Source organism: Mercenaria mercenaria, chromosome 10 (genome assembly GCF_021730395.1).
Source record: "Mercenaria mercenaria strain notata chromosome 10, MADL_Memer_1, whole genome shotgun sequence".
Classification (NCBI taxonomy): domain Eukaryota; kingdom Metazoa; phylum Mollusca; class Bivalvia; order Venerida; family Veneridae; genus Mercenaria; species Mercenaria mercenaria.
Window position 1 is genome coordinate 54,600,057 of NC_069370.1, and position 18,686 is coordinate 54,618,742.

Below are 18,686 nucleotides of genomic sequence, written 5' to 3' on the forward strand. Positions count from 1 at the left end.
GCCTGGCTCAACTCACTTAACCTCGTCAAACAATCCGCACTATTAGTTTCTAGTGTCCCGTCTCCCCTCCTATATACCCTATCCGACACATCACGATGAACAACCCCCGCGACACAAGCCCCCGCCCCCTCCCATCCCCTCTTTCAACTTCCCCATAACATATGTATATTTACTTCCACCTCCTCTGATCTAAAATTATGGGTGTAACTATCCCCGGTTTGCTAAAACGTAGTAATTGTTTTGTTTGACTAAATACTGTCTGTCCTGTAGGAATAAATGATATACAATGTTCGCTGAAGCTATTTTATATAATGATGTAGTATAGTTAAGAAACATTAGAGCGTTTTTGATTGTTCCTAATGTCTTCATCAGAATTATCTGTTAAACTGCAGAATGGACCGAGATCAATGTATTAGAAGACATGCTGAAGAGGTGTTTCAAAAGGAAGACAAAGATTTCTATGATTTTGAAGGTAAGATGAAATACTCGACAAAACCAAATATTTCGGAGCTAGATATGAAATGAAATGAGGAGAAGTTTCCATCTTTTAAATTTGAATACGTTAAGTATGTTATACAAATAAAAAAAGTAAGACACAATCAAACTTTTATATAAAAACTCAAGATATTTAATGAAATACATAACGTGTTTCGAATATGTAGTATCATTTACTTGCTATCAATTTGTTTGGGATTTTCCTGTCATTTATCATACCGAAAGTGTTTGTGTTTCTTCATGCCTATTCGAACCGTATACCTTTGCACCTTATGTTGTAGCGAATAATGCACTTGTGCGTACTGAAAGCCCTACGCTGCCAAGTGCTGGACATATACTCGCGATACTGCATTTCGTATATTGTTACAGTTTTTTGTACATTGCGTTAGTTGTAGCCCATTAATTTTTAATGGAGCAGTCTGTGAATCTGAACGTTTCAGCGCACATTTTGTTTGATGATGCAATGACACTAAACGATGACGAGGAAATGGTACCAAATGATTTTGTGAAGCTGCTTGTTAACATTATGGACGAAGCAGCGAGGTAAATTCAGAGATTTTATGTTAGTTATAACAATTGTTTTATCAAAATATTCTTATTCTCATCTTATATTTCTAAAGTCTGATGTTGATTATGTCTCCACACCGGTGGAAGCATATTGTTTTTGCCCTGTCCGTCCGTCTGTTTTTCCGTACGTCAGACTTCTTTTCCGATCAATACCTGATGAAGTATTTAGCGTAGAACCTACAACGAAGTAGATTTCCCCTATTGATTTTGGGATCACTCTATGAAAGGTCTAGGTCACAGAGGCCACAACATGGAAAACCATTTCCAATCAATAAATTAAGAACACTTGACCCTGAGTTTTGCATCATCATAGGATGATTGGACATGCCAAATGAACCCTATAGATTTTGTGGTAACTCGATTAATGATCGAGGACACACGTGCCGGAAAAAGGAAAAATCTTTCCGATTGAGAACCTTAAAACTTTACCATATCGAGAAGATTATCCCTTTTGCACTTCAGTCACTAGCCCATCCACCACTGTTTCAAGAAACAAAGTATTGAGGGTTTATAGGAGTCTTCTTGTTTGGTCACCCGGTCCGTAGCAAAACGTTTGTAGATGTACTACTTCTACAATTTAAATGGATTCCGATGAAATGTCATACAAGTGACATTTAGATATGAAATATTGTAGAGCGTTGCCAACATGGTATACTTATTTATGACATTAAGAGGAAAATAAACGGCAAATAACCATAATCTGCCTTAAATAATGATGTTATCTCCTCTTCAGTACTTATTTTCTCAGTAAGTGTAATATTAGACTCCACCAAAGGTAACTTAATTAAGAAATAATATATCTCATCCAGTGATTTGTCGTTGAATAAATCATTGTTTGGAGTTCAGATGCGAAGGAATTATATCACGAGGGCGCAGCCCGAGAGATATAATAATACGCATCTGAACAATGATTTATTCAAGAGCAAATCACTAAATGAGATATATTATTTCGATTCTAACACGTTACCAATGATTTTAAGTACATACTTGACGTCATTCATTAAATATTTGCCAGTTTTCAATTGGTTTCTTTTCCAGCGCGCCGCTATGCCGTTTGACGCTATGACGTAATAATTGTGACGTCAGAACAGTGATTTGTTGTATAATAATTCACTGTTTTCAGCCTTCTTTGTTTAATAGGAAAATGAATCGGATCGTGTTAAAATAGGTAATTTAATGTAACTTTACAAATTGAAATATGATATTATAAATGCTCTTCATTTTAGCTGCGTATATGAGAAAGCCACTAAAATCAAGGCGCCATACAAGGTCCCAACTCCATATGGAGGCCAGCTTATCTTTACAATGCCAGGCGACAATTTTCTCTTCATACATCTCAAAGACAAAGCAAAAATAAGACACAGGAAACGATGGTCACAGGTAAAATCTTATATTGTCATGCTTAGTAGGTAGCACAGATAATGTTATGTAATACATGAGAAATGTGCATTAATCTATTTGAAAATTGTTTCGTTATACTGTGCGATAAATGTTATCTTTTCTTTGAATTTATGAGATTAGGTTATGTTGAAGATGGATTTAATTTAGAAAAGGTAAAAACGTAAAAATGTAGGGAGCATTTCAAATTTATTTTTTTAATATCTAGAGCGAAATAGTAACATTAATTTATTCAATACATTTTGCAGTGCTTTTAATGATTAATTTATTCTTAGTTTAACATGTTATGTATTCTTATCAAGGTAATGTACATGTATTACTTGCTGGGCTTCCGAATTGTACGCATGTGTCAAGAAACTGTCTCAGCAGCCCTAAACGAAGGAAAAATTAATGAACTTATTCAGTGGGAACCAGGAACCGCCCCTGGAGCAGGAATTGGCAGGAGTCATATTTTCCAGGCTTTCGACGACCAAGTTCTGAAGAAGGTATGCTGTTCATTTAACACCTTTATATACTTTTGTAATTTTCTAGTAGACCTTGATATGATATATATTAGCACTGAAAAATGAAAACAACGTAGCTTTCTACTTAACCAGTCCACATATGGACGTACGTACGGAATTCGCTGTATGACTCTTATTTCATTTTTAGGCAAGTAATACGTTCTTGTTGGCTCTAGATGGAGATGTTGACTTTTCTCCTGGAGCTGTACGCCTTCTACTCGACAGAATGAGGAAAAGTGAAAAAGTTGGGGCCGCCTGCGGCAGAATTCATCCAATAGGAACGGGTATGTAGCATCGCAACTTAACATCACGAGTTTAATATTTTACAGACTGCAGCATTTTATTTAAAATGAATACAGTATTAAACTAGTGAACACTTTAAAATGAGGTATTTCATAATTATAGAAGAAATGAAATTCAGGAACAGTAATCTAAGTGGTATATTTTTACATGCATTGTTATCTTTTAAGGTCCGGTTGTTTGGTTCCAGAAGTTTGAGTATGCTATCGCTCACTGGTTACAGAAAGCTACAGAGCATGTCCTTGGGTGTGTTCTTTGTAGTCCAGGGTGTTTCTCAATGTTCAGAGGTTCTGCACTTATGGACGATAACGTAATGAAAAAGTATACAATCCTACCTACAGAGGCTGCCCATCACCTAATGTATGATCAAGGTATATTTGATGTTTTCAAGATTCCTTATTAAATGATAGGAATAAGGTTTACACATAATACATATCTCCATTTACAAAATTTGCATTGCCAATTTTAGTCTTATAACGCATTCTTAGCATTTTTGAAATTATATTTCTCTGACAGAACTTACCACGCAGTCCATCACGTCCTGACAAGTTGTTTCATTTGCATTCATTTCTAGGTGAAGATCGCTGGTTATGTACGCTCCTTCTCCAGCAAGGTTATAGGGTTGACTATGCAGCTGGTTCTGACGCTTTCACTTACGCTCCAGAGGGCTTTGCAGAATTCTTCAATCAGCGCCGAAGATGGATGCCATCAACAGTCTTTAATATCATTGACCTGCTTGCTGACTACAAGAACACCGTGTACGTTAATTCCAACATCAGTATGCTGTACATCCTGTACCAGGGTGCGCTGCTGATGTCTACAATTGTTGGTCCTGCGACAGTTTTGATGATGATCGCTGGAGCAAACATGGTTGTATTCAAGGTCACTGTAATCTGGGGCTATGTGATTGCACTTGCGCCTGCATTTTTCTATTTTATCACATGTTTTTACGTGAAGTCAAAGACCCAGATTCAAATAGCGGAAGTACTCACCGGTCTATATTCTTTTGTGATGATGATAGTGTTGGTTGGAACTATAGTAACAGCAGCTCAGGAGAGTCCATTTCACCCCAGCGTCATATTTCTCGGATTTCTAGTTGTAGCGTTTACATTCTCAGCCTTTTTGCATCCAAAGGAATGGTCATGCATTATTTTTGGTGCACTATACTTCCTTCTTATTCCTACCGGATTTTTGTTGTTGAACATATACTCACTTTGTAATCTGCATGTTGTTTCCTGGGGCACTCGAGAAGTTCCGAAGAAGAAGACAAAAGCCGAACAAGAAGAAGAGAAAAGGCAAGCTGAAGAAAAGAAAAAGAAAAAGAAAGAAAGAGGTTTTTTCGGCAAGTTTTTTCCAACATTTCCGACTAAAGAATTTAAAGACATGATCAGCAAACTTACAGAGAGTCAGAACACAAAGAAAGAAGATCTAAGTTCGAGTGAAACTAATAAACTTTTAAAGGAAATGAATGAACATTTAAAGGACCTTGTTGAACAAAAGAATAAGCCGATACAATCAACGAGACAGGTAATGCCGGATGAGGAAACCAAAACAGTACACATATCTGCAGATGAGCCAGTAGAGTTTAAACCTAAGGGCATATTGAAACATCCACATACTGATCATCAGTCTAAGAAACACGCACAAATATCAGAAAGTGTGAGAAATATTGACGATGATTCAGAAGAAACAATTTATGACAGGGTTAAAAGGAGGAGAAATGACCTAGTTAATCCGGCATGGGCAGAATGCAAAGAACTCGGAAATGGAAAAGTTATTCCACTTGCATCGGAAGAACTGAAGTTCTGGGATAGTTTTGTGAAGAAGTAAGAAATTGAATAACGTTTAATAGGCGAACACATTTGTTACTCAATATGAAAGATCAAAGATCTGCTTAAATATTAATGTGCACGGCATTTACCATCTATTATCTCAGTACAAACATAATACGTTTAATGTCATGACTGTGCAATTAAGTTAAGTTTTACAAAATATATAACGAAGACATGTAATGCGGTCAATTATTTGTAATACAAGAAGCCTGTTTTTAACTTTCATATCAAGCATGTAAATCTTTCTAAGTTACTATGAATTGCAACGGATACAAATGTTCCTAGAAAATTATGTATTTTATTTACACATTATAGGTACCTGGAACCTCTTACACTTACGGATGATCAAAAAAAGAACACTGCAAAAGGTCTGATAGAGTTAAGAAATAACATTGCTCTTGGCATGGCGATGATAAACTTGCTTTGGATCGCCATCAACTTTATGTTTCAGTTCGAAAGTCCAACAACAATACCGTTGACATTCACCGTGAGTATATCATTTTGCAAAACACTATTGGTTAATTTATAGGAAAGATTTATGATCTAAGTTTCAACGATACATTACTACGACATATAATCATTATACAGCCATAATGATGATAGTAGTCCGAGATTTTTATCCGAATATTATTTCAAACACCGGTCAGCATTTTGATACAACCAAAGTTTATACAAGCCAGTCTGATTTCTTTGTTATATTAATTTATCTAGATTCTGATTGTGCTTTTAACTACAACGTAACGATACAATGATACAAATATATTGGGTAAGGAAACCCCTGTGACATGTTTTTGATATTTTTGTTATATAAAATATTACAAACGTATGCAATTGTCAGTGATACTGGTCAGTTTTAACCAGCCGCATACTGGTTACTAATATTAACGAGCATATTTCAGGGATCAGATAATAACCCTGATAGTCCTGACTATCTGGAGGAGAATCAAGAAGATTCTGACAAATCTGAAACAGCTGATAACATTATAGAAGTTGACGTTTTGGGATTGTTGTTTATATTCTTCTACCTTACAATTTTGCTGCTGCAATTTGTCGGCATGATTATTCATCGTTGGGGAACCTTCCAGCATTTAGTCTCTGTGACAAAACTAAAGAATCCTTTCCCGATGGTAACTACTTCTCTAAATTTGATATTTTCAAAATATAAATCTATGTATTTTACATCTTCAGAAAGATGTTTTATCTGTCTGTTCATCAGTCATTTATCTCGCAAGTTCTCTTAATTCTTAAATACTATCGTGTTTCCATATATATATTTTCTTCAAATTAATTCATTTTCCTCGTACAACAGTGTGAAACGTTTACAGAACTCAAATAAATTATTACTTCAGTTTGATGATTCCAGCTGATCAGTGCTTTGAAAAACTGAAGGATTTAAAATTTTGTGACATGGTACACTATTGAGATATTCATCTACCTACAGGCATTTCTAAAATTTTGCCGTAATAAGTGCAATTAAGCATGTATTTATATTGAACATCAGTTTCACCGGCACCAGACCAGAAAAAAATACACTTGACACATTTTATCTCACCCCTAGTTATACTATGAGAACCATTGTCACGAACGGGCTAATATACGAACTCATTTCAATTGCGCATACCTCACCTTAAACGCGCAGTTCGATAAATTGGTACTATGCATATTGGACAAGTGCTAATGTATCTTCCACCGTACACCAGTTACTTTGCTTCAGTATTTGATATCCCGGAGACACTCCGTTTTCAAAGTTTAGTATAAAATGGTTCTATTTATTGTTACACTAGCTGTTGCCTTTGTGCTTTCTGCAATTGTGCAAAACATCATATATGATTTCATTTGTTTTAAGGCTGATAGGAGAGCAAGACAACGGTCTAGTTCTGAGGAAGGAACAAAGGATATCGATGCAAAGGAAGCTAGAGAAATAATAGATAATATATTGAAGGAACCTTTACCCGACTATTCTGATGACAGTGGAGCTGAAGAGGAATTTGAAAAGGAAGTTGAGGAAGAACTTCAAGTTTTACAGAAAACAGGGTCAAGGTGGGTATAGTTTTTATGATGTTGTGTAAAGGATATTTGTTTATTTCATAAGAAGAATGAAGGGATTGAAGAAAAAAAGATTTTAACCGGTATTTTGGGTACATCAGTTTGCCGCTCGAACTACTACTGCACATTTGAAAAAAGTTCATACACACGATAATTAGTGGTGTAGTTCTAAGGTGGGCGGAGACGGCATACATATCGAGAAACCTTCTTCCACAGTTTAAAAGCATTCCAATGAAAATTCATACATGTGATCACCATGTTATGAAGTGATCATGTACATGACATATCTATGGTGGGGGAGACATGCCGTACACCATACCCTCTATTTCCTCTCCAAGACTTGTATATAAATTCATCTGTCTAAAGTCGTTTAGTTTTACCTTTCTCTTCAAATCAGTTTTTGGACCCTTTTGTTACCACCCTTAAAGTTAATTAGGTATACCGCCTCCACTTTAGAACTTTTCAACAATGAAAACAAAGAGCAATCTTCTTCCACAGATAAAAGAGAGTTTTAGTTAATATTTATACACGTGATTTTTAATGTGAATTACGTATATTTTGTGGGTTGGGGAGAACCAATTTATTTTAAGTTTTAGCATTTAGTTTACGTGCATACAAATATATTTTGATAATGTTGAGATTATTTATTGACAAATAAATCAGATATTGTATAATATATACAAAAAATCAATGTCATGTTTATATCATACAGACAGCATTAGTTAAAACGTTGTGAATCAAAATGTAAACCTGACAGTTCAATATCATACTGATACAGAAAACGCAATATTTTCAAAGAATATCTGTTGTCTATTACATTCATTTACTCATTCTGAGTTTTAGCTCACCATAGCCAAAGGCTCAGGGTGAGCTATTAGGATCACTCACCGTCCGGCGTCCGTCGTCCGGTGTCCGTCGTCCGTCCGTAAACTTTTACTTTAAACGACATCTCCTCATAAACCGCTAGGCCAATTTTATCCAAACTTCACAAGAATGTTCCCTGGGTGAAGCTCTACAAAATTTTTCCAAAGAATTGAATTCCATATAGAACTCTGGTTGCTATGGCAACCGAAAGGAAAAACTTTAAAAATCTTCTTCTCAAAAACCAGAAGCTCTAGAGCTTAGATATTTGGTGTGAAGCATTGCCTAGTAGACCTCTATCAAATTTGTTCAAATCATGACCCCGGAGTCAAAATTGACCCCGCCCCAGGGGTCCCTTGGTTTTACATAGGAAAAATCTTAAAAAATCTTCTTCTCAAAAACCAGAAGGCCTAGAGCTTAGATATTTGACATGTAGCATTGCCTAGTGAACCTCTACTAAAGTTGTTCAAATTATGACCCCGGGGTCAAAATTGACCCCACCCCAGGGGTCACTTGATTTTACGTAGATTTCTATAGGAAAATCTTCAAATTTAAAAAAAAAATAAACCAAAAGGCCTAGAGCTTAGATATTTGACAGGTAGCATTGCCTGGAAGACCTCTACAAAATGTGTTCAAACCATGACCCCCGGGGTCAAAATTGACCCCGCCCCAGGGGTCACTTGATTTTACATAGGAAAATCTTCAAAAAATTTCTAAAAATAAACCAGAAGCCCTAGAACTTAGATATTTCACATGTAGCATTGCCTAGTGGACGTCTACAAAATTTATTCAAATCATGACCCCCGGAGTCAAATTGACCCCGCCCCATAAAAAAATCTTCAAAATTTTCTAAAAATAAACCAGAAGGCCTAGAGCTCTACAAAATTTGTTCAAATCATGACTCTTAGGGTCAAAATTGACCCCACCCCAGGGGTTACTTGATTTTACATAGGAAAATCTTCAAAACATTTCTAAAAATAAACAAGAAGGCCTAGAGCTTAGATATTTGACATGTAGCATTGCCTAGTAGACTTCTACAAAATTTGTTCAAATCATGACCCCCGGGGTGAAAATTGACCCCACCCCAGGGGTCACTTGATTTTACATAGGAAAATCTTCAACAATTTTCTAAAAATAAACATGAAGGCCTAGATCTTAGGTATTTGACATGTAGCATTGCCTAGTAGACTTCTACAAACCTTGTTCAGATCATGACCCTCGGGGTCAAATTGACCCCGCCCCATGGGGTTACCTGATTATACATAGAAAAATCTTCAAAAATTTCTAAAAATAAACCAGAAGGCCTAGAGCTTAGATATTTGACATATAGCATTGCCTAGTCGACCTCTACAAAATTTGTTTAAATCTTGATCACCCAGGGTCAAATTGACCCAGTCCCAGGGGTTACTTGATTGTACATAGGGAAAACTTCATAAATTTGCTAATAATAAACCAGGTGGCCTAGATCTTAGATATTTGATATGTAACATTGCCTAGTAGACTTCTACAAACCTTGTCTAAATCATGACTCCCGAGATAAAATTGGCCCCGCCCCAGGGGTTACTTGATTGTACATCGGAAAATCTTCCAATTTTTTTTCTAAAAATCATCAGTTTGACATTTGATACATGTAGCTCATATTTCTCAGGTGAGCGATCCAGGGTCATCATGACCCTCTTGTTTTTCAAACGCATCATGTAGTTTTTACTGATGTTTGAGCTGTAGAAGTGTTCATATGTACACAATGGTATAGTTGAATTTTATTATTAATGTGAAATACATTACCAGTATTGACAGAATGTGTTTGCATGCTGAATTTCTTTGAACAGGTATCGTGTTACGGTTACCCAAAAAGGCATCGGTGCGACATCTCGGCGTCTAGGTGATACAGTGCCTGACTTGGGCAGATCAGGAAATAATGCTTTGTCAAAAAGCGCTAGATACATCAAAGACGGTTTACAAGCAACAATGAGAAAGTATGTCAGCGCTCCGAAAAGTGATGCGTTGAAGAGGGGAATGCAACATGAAGCTTACAAGGCAAAGGATAAATACGTTGATAGACCTCTTCCACCAGTTAGGCAAAGAAGACTGAATCTTGGGCCCGGAAGATCGGAGCTAGCGACACGGTTGCAAGAGAAAAATCCTGGAGTTTCAAGATATTTCAAAGAGTAAATAACACTACTCAAATATTAATCACATGTACTTTCTAAACAAACTGCGTTTTTTGTTTTGTATTGTTTTAAATGGAGTAATTTATGTTATTATACTAGATAATTCGGTAATTTTAAAAGTTTTACATATTAAAATAATGTTTTAGTTCAACAAAAAACAAACAAATATAAATATCAAACAGAAAATGTCAAGTTTAAACATCCTGTCTGTATTATGTTCTTTGTGACACTTAATATCTTATTTCTAAAGTTCAAATTCCGATGGACCTTTGATTCCTGAAGACGACAATATTTATGACAAGATAGGGTCAAAAGGTAAGCAGGATATAACATTTCGTAAGATTAAGATTTGAATATGTTTAGTGGTTTTTCTTAATAAAAGTATAGGTATTGCTTTCACATGTTTTATATTAAAGCTAAAGTTACAAACATAAATATTTCCTCTTGATTTATTCAATTGGATGATACTATGTCGCCGTTGAATATCATGAAATAAGAACTGTATAAAACAACGGTAACGGGAAAAGGTGTTTACCGGGATGAAAATTGCTTATTAGTTATTTTCTATGCAATTCTACAACATACATCCGAATGTAATTTCAATGACACATATAATATTAATAGGAACAGTAAGTCGACAAATTGGAAAGAGGCTGAAGCTGTGTGCCAAATCGTACGAATCAATGGAATCACATTCGAATGGACCTGGTCATCGCGTCGTATCTTTTGAAAACTCGGGACGCCCAACATCTACGGTATGTGATTTATTTTTTAACTTTTTGTAGTAAATGATTAACCTTGTCTAATTCAGGTAAACGTATAAAGAAATAAGCTTAATATACAGGGCGGAAAGTTTACATAACATAGAAAAATAGATTAACGATTTTTGAAAAACTTTCAAATTATAACCAACAAGAATTGGTCTGTTTTTATTTAAAATTTAAGGGTCTTTCTGTATTTTGTGCTTGGTAAAAAAACTGAAGCTAACAACATAAGTTTTCTGCTGAAATTAACGTCTTATGACAGAAAGATCACTTTTCATACAATGTTTAGCTCACTTTGGTTGTGGTTTTTTGAACATGAACACATAACATTGATTCACTGTGAAATAGAAGAGCACATGAAATCAATGAAGAAAAAACATTTACAAGACACACATCTTGAGAGATTCTGCGTATTTTGCGTTATTGTGCTTATGTTAACTGATTTCAGCCGGGGCAAATGCAAACCCACCACAGACACCATCATCATTATCGTAGATATGATAGATACTGAAATGGTAAAATACAAGTTCACAATGTAAATAGCCTGTAGAATATAAAATCCCATGTATCATACATAACCAATATATATATAGTTATTGATATGAACGTTTCTAACAGATTTTAGATTAAGCGGATATTTGTTTGTTTCAGTGCAAGATGAAACTTTCACGAGTGAACAGCAGATGCAATTTTTTCACGAGTGGCATAGCCACAAGTGAAATTGTAAAATATGGTGTTTATAAGTGAAAGATATTTTGATCTTACATGTAAAACAAACACACTTTCAATTAATTTCACGTTTTGACTAAATTTACCCTGTCCAGTTAAAAGGTATTTTTGATATTATCACTGTGAAAATACTAGATAAATTTCACTCCAATATTCTGATAATTCACTGAAAAATCATGTAATAAATTAATAATGTAGTGATATGGGACGTCAGTACTGAAGGGTCACAATTTTAGTGAGATCCTGTTATCTATTTATGTAAAGAATGAAAGAACTTCATCAGTAAGAGTAGGTAAGTTCTATTTCAAGTCAATGCACTTATCCACTGATAAGTGCTATGTCGACGATTTCGAACTACATTTCATCGTATTGTATTACAAAATAACAGGTGTGACAAAGTGGATAATTTGTTTTATCAATTATTGTGTATTCATTCAAACGATACCGTGTTGATCCAAGTGCAATGACAATGTCTTGAGTTATTGTTCCGATGTGATCGTATGCCACAGTAATTTGAATGTATGGACAATTTCTTACTCAAATTATGGTTACTGATCATAAGCTATGCACAGAATAAAAATTCAAAGGCAATAGTACTGTCTATTGAAACCTCACTAATCTTACAATCATGACTTTTTATTAAGAGTAAAAAGAAACATGCAATTCTAAGTTTTGGCATCTTTGACTTTTAAAGTGACATCCATTGTATAAGTAATGCATAATACTTTCAAACAAACATACATGTCGTTGGTTTGTGTTTAAAAGAAACTATAAAGTTGCACTCGTGTTCCCATGTTTTACCCAGGTTTAATGTCTGTCTGTCTGTCTGTCTGTAATGCTGAATGTTTTCCACTGATTAAACTGTCAGAATTGTCTGTTTTTCAATATTTACGTCTTTAAATATATTTCGTAGCAACTAGTTATAGCATAGTTAGTAATTTTATTACAGTTCTATGTTTGGAAGTGGTGTATTTATGCAATTTTGTGTTTGGTTAACATTTTTGTAGCTTTTCTTTCAGGTGTTCTTTACAATAAATAATACGATTTTCTGTAAAATGAATAAAAGACATTTCAGGTTTCAGTTATAATTGATAGTTGAATGTGATAGCTAAAATCTCTTTTGATTGGGGTACATTTTACGTTTGATAACAAAGTTTGCATATCATTGTCATAAAACCTGTGGCTTTATACACTGATAGCAATTAAACAGAATCTCTGATAATATATACATAATTATACCTGCCAGTTCTGTTAATATGATTTCACCATATTGATGGTGAAAAAGGTTTTATATGATTTCCCTATTTAACCCTTATCATGTTCTGCCTTTGTGACCAGTCTGATCATGATCTACACTACTTGCCATTCAGTCAGTATATTGTTGGTACGCACCCCTATTAACAGTCAATGACACTGTCAAAATTTCAAGATGGATAAGTTCATTGTAGAAATTTAGCAGGGTAAGGGTTAATATCAAATAAAATATTATGCTGGCGACTTACAACGAAAAGTAACGACACTTTATTTGGGAACATTTTGACCACCGACTCTCAAACCCCCGAAGTATAGTATCCTGGTTTCAGGAGAGTGTGCATCTTCTAATCTATTTCCTGGTCTGACTGTACAATTTTCCAGCTACGTTAAATATACTTTGATACTTTCATACCCGTAACGGACTATTTGATATAAATGGCAGGCGCATATTTTGTTCCATAAATTTACGAAAATGCACAAAAGTTGAGAAAATAAATCTACCAAGCCATTTATTATATAAGAAGGAAATCTAAATTTTGGTTTGAGTGATGTCAAAAACTGTCATAAGAAACTTGATTTTGGACAGATCCACAACTTTTGTTAGTTATGATTATTCATCTCTCACGTACCGTACTTTAAAGCAGCTTAGTTTTAGATATTAGGTAAATGTATATAATATACTTATACATATATATAACTGAAATCATAAAAACGCACTGATTAAATCGCAATGATACTATGACGTTTACATTAAGTTTGTTCAGACTGTACCTACCCATGTGCAGTTGCCAAATATTAAGCTATATTCATTGAAAATAAAAAAGGAATGCTAGCATTGTGTATGCAGTCGGAGACAAACGTCGTAAATCTGACCACCCGTAAATGAAACTACAATGAAAAGAGTGCCTTATTGTCATTAAATGACATTGTTTTAATTAACAGACTCATAACAAAAATTTAAATAAATTTAAATTCCTTGTTATTTGTTTTAACGTATGTCCCGGTATTTAAACTGAGGTTAAAATTTATATTTTTATTTAATATCTCAGTGTGCTCTGGATGAAGATGGCACGAATTACAGGAATCACTTTAGGTTAGGTTCGTTGCCATGTCTGTAACATATTTAATAACTTTAATTTACAGTTAAAACTTGGTATTCCGAATTTCAAGCATCACTTTACTTCATAAATTTGAGTGAAAAACACAGATTGGTGCAAATTGTTTCACTACTTCTTTATACTTCTTGCATTATGGATTGTGTGAAATTTGAGACAAAGAGCCGCGCCATGAGAAAATACATAGTGGACTTTGCGACCAGAAGGATCAAAGCACCTGCGCATTCCGCGCAGTTGATCAGGATCTGCTATTCGTTTCAGAGCCTATCAATTAGAGAAACCTTTAGTGAACAGCATGGACCTGATAGACGCGCTGGATGACAGCTGGTCTGGATCCATGCTGGTCACAAAGCCACTATGTTGTTTTTTTCATGGCGAGGCTCAAACGAATTTGAGATACCGAGTTTTAGCTTGATTTGTTTTACCGTTTATAACTTAACTAAACTGAGTGTTTTGCGAAAGACCCATGACGATTCATATAAATTCATGTGCTCACTTTTATATTGACAGTCAAAATGGGGATGCATAAAACAAGATACAAGAGACTCAAGATATTTTCTTTAGGCAGAATCATACAATATGTTCATTGCCGAACATGAAATATAACATTGTAATACGTCGGTACAAAACAAAGTTTCTAAAGGTAATATACAAGAAAAGTATGAAAAAAATGAATTACAGGGTACCTGTTACGTACTACAAATTTATGACAAAATACTATGAAGATGAACGTATAATGAAATAACACTAATATCTTTGGTCTGCTTAATTTTATATACAGGTATTACATAAAATTCACTAGCCTAAGTACCTATTCGAACTTATGTAACAGTTGTAGGATATATTCTAATTTATATAGTAAATAATGTAAACACGATAATAATAAAGACTTTAAGCATGGGTACAATCTGACTAAAGACTTGATCTTCTAACGAGATTGAGAATGACCCTTCACATTCGTCTTCTGTATATTTTGATTTCCAATATTGCTATTTTATTTTCGCAAATCATTTTTATTTGAACCAATCAGACAACTTTTCGATGTCAAAGAGTAAGAAAAATTTGCAGTCGTCAGGTTTCGAACCGGGACCCTCCTTACAGAGCAAGTGCCCTACGACTGATGCTAACCGGCTATACTGACATCGTTACGACTAGAATTGTAGATATCAAAACATGGCTTGCAGAATTGTAAGTTAGCTTTTGATTGCTAGGAAGGGTCGTCGAACGAGGTATCAATAGTTCGTGTTCAGATCCTTAAGCGTAGCGTAATAGGATATGTACTTTAGTCAGATTGAGCATGGGTGAGCACGTAATGTTCGTGTTGTTTGCTGATAATTTATAATCAAATAATGGTTGATGTTTCAAGTTAGTACTGAAAATTAAAAAAAACAAAAAAAGAAAAATTAATATAAAAAAACAGACACACAAAAGACTTTAAAGACGCACTACAAAATAACTATATCCTTTTGTATATCCATGATGGTAAATATACATGATTTGCATGAAAAATATGAGATATACAAGTAGAGAGTGATATACATTAGGCGGCAGACTATGACAGTTATTCACCAATATTCTTAAAACTATGATGAAAAGAGATTGACGGAATAACTTTGCAAATGACGTTGTGAAATCACATTTATTCGTCTTTCCGTCCGTCCGTCCATAACAATTGTGTCCTATCCATATGACTTAAACCCCTTGAAGAATTTTCATGAAATTTGGGTCAAATAATCACCTCTTTAAGTCAGTGTGCAGAATTTATGAGTCAGCCATGTCGACTTAAGGTCAAGGTCAGAACTGAGGTCAAAGTATTGAGCCTTCCATTTTCTTAAAAGATTTTCATGAAAGTTGGGTCAAATTGTCACCATATCAAGATAATGTGCAGAACCTATGAGTCAGCCATGTCAACTCAAAGTCAAGGACACAACTTAATGTCAAAGGATTGAGCCTTCCATTTTCTGTCCGCTCTGTATCTCCTAAATCACTTGAAGGGTTTTCATGTTACCTCGGTCAAATGATTACCTCATCCAGATAATGTGCAGAACTCATGAGTCAGCCATGTTGGCTCAAAGTCAAGGTCACAACTTAGGGTCAAAGGTTTGATTTAGCGAATTCATTTAAGTCTTCATACATAGACCTTGAAATACTTAACAACGTCAATGCTTAAAGCCAGATCTTCAGCACATTCACTATCCATAAAAGCGGCGGGGGATATAACTGTCTTTCAGACTGCCTTGTTAAAACAGAAATGCCCATATGGTTACTGTATATCCAGATGGTTTCAAATTGTTTCCATTTATCAAAATCATAGGCATTAAAGATGTAGAAATCTTCCTAAACACCTTGTCATTTTGAAAACAACTTCACTAAAATGTTCTTTGTGTGAACGTCTACATACGTGGCTTCAAGGGAAAGGTTGGTAGTCTGTACATGGCCTTTTGGGAAACTTAAAAAAATATTCTCCGAATCTGCAGGCCAGTTTTCAAAGTCCTGTAACAGTAATGATTCTTGGACGATTCTACCGAAAGTTTTAACCACTGGAGGTATGAAGCTCTGTTGAGCCATCTAGGACTGTCATGACCTACTTGTACACTATAAGAGGGTCAAAATATTCAGGAATCTTGCCAAACTAGTAAGATAGCCACGGTGAATATTTGTAACAAATTCCCTTTTCTTTGGAAATCTGGTAAAGATTCAGATATACTCCCCTTAGATTAGAAGACGACATTAGGCAAAAATTCAAAATTGCTGCTTAAAAATAACTCTTGACACATTCTCTGAAAAATGCTTATTGTAGATGTTGATATTCAGCAGATTGATTGCATGATTTCACTGTTTAGTTTCTTTAAGAGGATAACAAGTTTTTCAACACTGTTTCATATTCTTTAAAGATGTGGAGATAAACATTTGGGAAGACTAAATCAAATACCGTAATGCATTTCGGGGGCAGTTTTTTCCGTTGAAACAACTGCCTCTTTCGACAGTCTTTGAAATTTTCATTAAATATTACACGTTAATGAATAATTATTTGGCCTCTGCACAGTACACACAACCTACGTGTTATACGGCGTCAGTTACTCATTCGACAAGCTGCTTCAAGACAGACATGTTTTTAAAGTACATAATGTATTGCAAGCGCAAACATAAGAAAACATACTATTAATCAAGAAATTACATTTATTTCGCACAGATATATAGCAGAGCAAATATATATGTAGTATTTATCAGGAAGTTTCAGTTTTTGAATATGATGACAAAATGGACAATGATGATTTAAATCTTAAGTGTCTCTGTTAATTTCTCATGTATGTAAATAACATTGAATTGCTTTCACAAGTGTAGACTATATAAGAATTTACATAAAGTTTATTGCATATCAAATATCTTTCGCTTTCCGTTGACTCACACGTCATTCAGAATATTTCAGAACTGATTATATCTTGCTTTATATTACAGCTTTACTGAGGTCACAACACTGTGAGAAGGAGACATAGACTATGAATAATCTACATATACTCTTATCCGATGTAGACCATATTCCTTTGACTACTGAGAACATTTATTATCAGAGGAAAAGTACAGTACACTGTTCTACACTGGTATCCATCACTTCTGAAACTATCCGTAGATGATAGGAACTAGACCGGTTTTCCATTGCCTTCAATATTCATGATATGACCGTTCTGTCCGCAACAGATTTCGTGCAGAACAGACAAAACACGCTGTAAAAATTCCAGAACACTAATATTTTTCACTCCATTGACTCTAAAAGTGTACTGAATGTCCGTATTAAACATGAACTTGGTTATCATGTTCGGAAGTTTTGATTAAACTAGAAAGCTGGACCCAAATGCTTTAGTGAGATAGATGCAACATTAGATGAGAAAGATAACTCCTATGCATGAGATATGCCTTAATTAATCAAAAATGTAATTGAAATCAAAATATTGATTTGAACGACTAAGATGCTGTGTACTAGTATTTAATGAAAATGTTGGCAATGTTTGGTATAAATGGATAAAATATATTCGTTTTGCAATTGAGAATATGTTTCGACGCCAATGGTGTAGGTTGCACTACCATTGTATATCTCGGGGAACGTGCAGGGTCAGTGATGTGGAACTTTACTGTGATAGTTTTTTGTTTTTACTATATAACCTAATCAATATCATTTTATATCATCCATTTTGATGTAATGTTGTTAACATATCTTCTAAATATGTATATATGTGTTGTAAAAATAACATGTAATTTTACCACAACGATATTTTTATCGTTTAATTATGTGAATATTGTTTTGTAAATTATCTTCGTTTCTTTTTACAAGGTTAAGTTTGTCCTTTATTGACATAAAAAACCCACTAAAATCCATTCTGTTTGAAAACATACGATATAGCTTAATTAACGTGTTTTAGAATATATGAACTTTCCTGTTCCTCAATTTGTGTGTTTTATTCTATTCATTTTGTTATTGATTTTAAACTTGACTTTATTTCTTATGCGAAATACAATCTTATGAATATTTACATGGATTAAGGAACATTTGTTTAAACGTTGACATACTTCTTGTGCTTAGATGAAAGCTAATTTATATGTTTACTAATTCATTTTTTTAAATTTGTATAGCAACTGTTTTTCTTGATGTTTC

The 18,686-nt window shown here is 34.5% G+C and overlaps 1 protein-coding gene across 5 annotated transcripts in view; it reads left to right on the forward strand.

Annotated features, from left to right (window-relative positions):
* LOC123560719 (uncharacterized) overlaps positions 1–18,410 on the forward strand; it is a 56,896-nt gene extending 38,486 nt beyond the window's left edge. For 2 of the 5 annotated variants that reach the window (XM_053553120.1, XM_053553124.1), the window contains exons 27-41: positions 393–472; positions 936–1,038; positions 2,289–2,442; positions 2,763–2,945; positions 3,112–3,247; positions 3,434–3,634; positions 3,838–5,089; positions 5,411–5,582; positions 5,995–6,222; positions 6,942–7,135; positions 9,832–10,170; positions 10,424–10,488; positions 10,798–10,928; positions 13,970–14,013; positions 17,495–18,410. In XM_053553120.1, the coding sequence (XP_053409095.1) occupies positions 393–472; positions 936–1,038; positions 2,289–2,442; positions 2,763–2,945; positions 3,112–3,247; positions 3,434–3,634; positions 3,838–5,089; positions 5,411–5,582; positions 5,995–6,222; positions 6,942–7,135; positions 9,832–10,170; positions 10,424–10,488; positions 10,798–10,928; positions 13,970–14,013; positions 17,495–17,519 (3,307 nt within the window). In that variant the 3' untranslated portion in view covers positions 17,520–18,410. Of the gene's footprint in view, positions 1–392; positions 473–935; positions 1,039–2,288; positions 2,443–2,762; positions 2,946–3,111; positions 3,248–3,433; positions 3,635–3,837; positions 5,090–5,410; positions 5,583–5,994; positions 6,223–6,941; positions 7,136–9,831; positions 10,171–10,423; positions 10,489–10,797; positions 10,929–11,385; positions 11,453–13,969; positions 14,014–17,494 lie in introns of all 5 variants that reach the window. The other 3 variants (XM_053553122.1, XM_053553121.1, XM_053553123.1) reach the window with 3 other exon arrangements.
* The last annotated feature ends 276 nt before the right edge of the window (positions 18,411–18,686 follow it).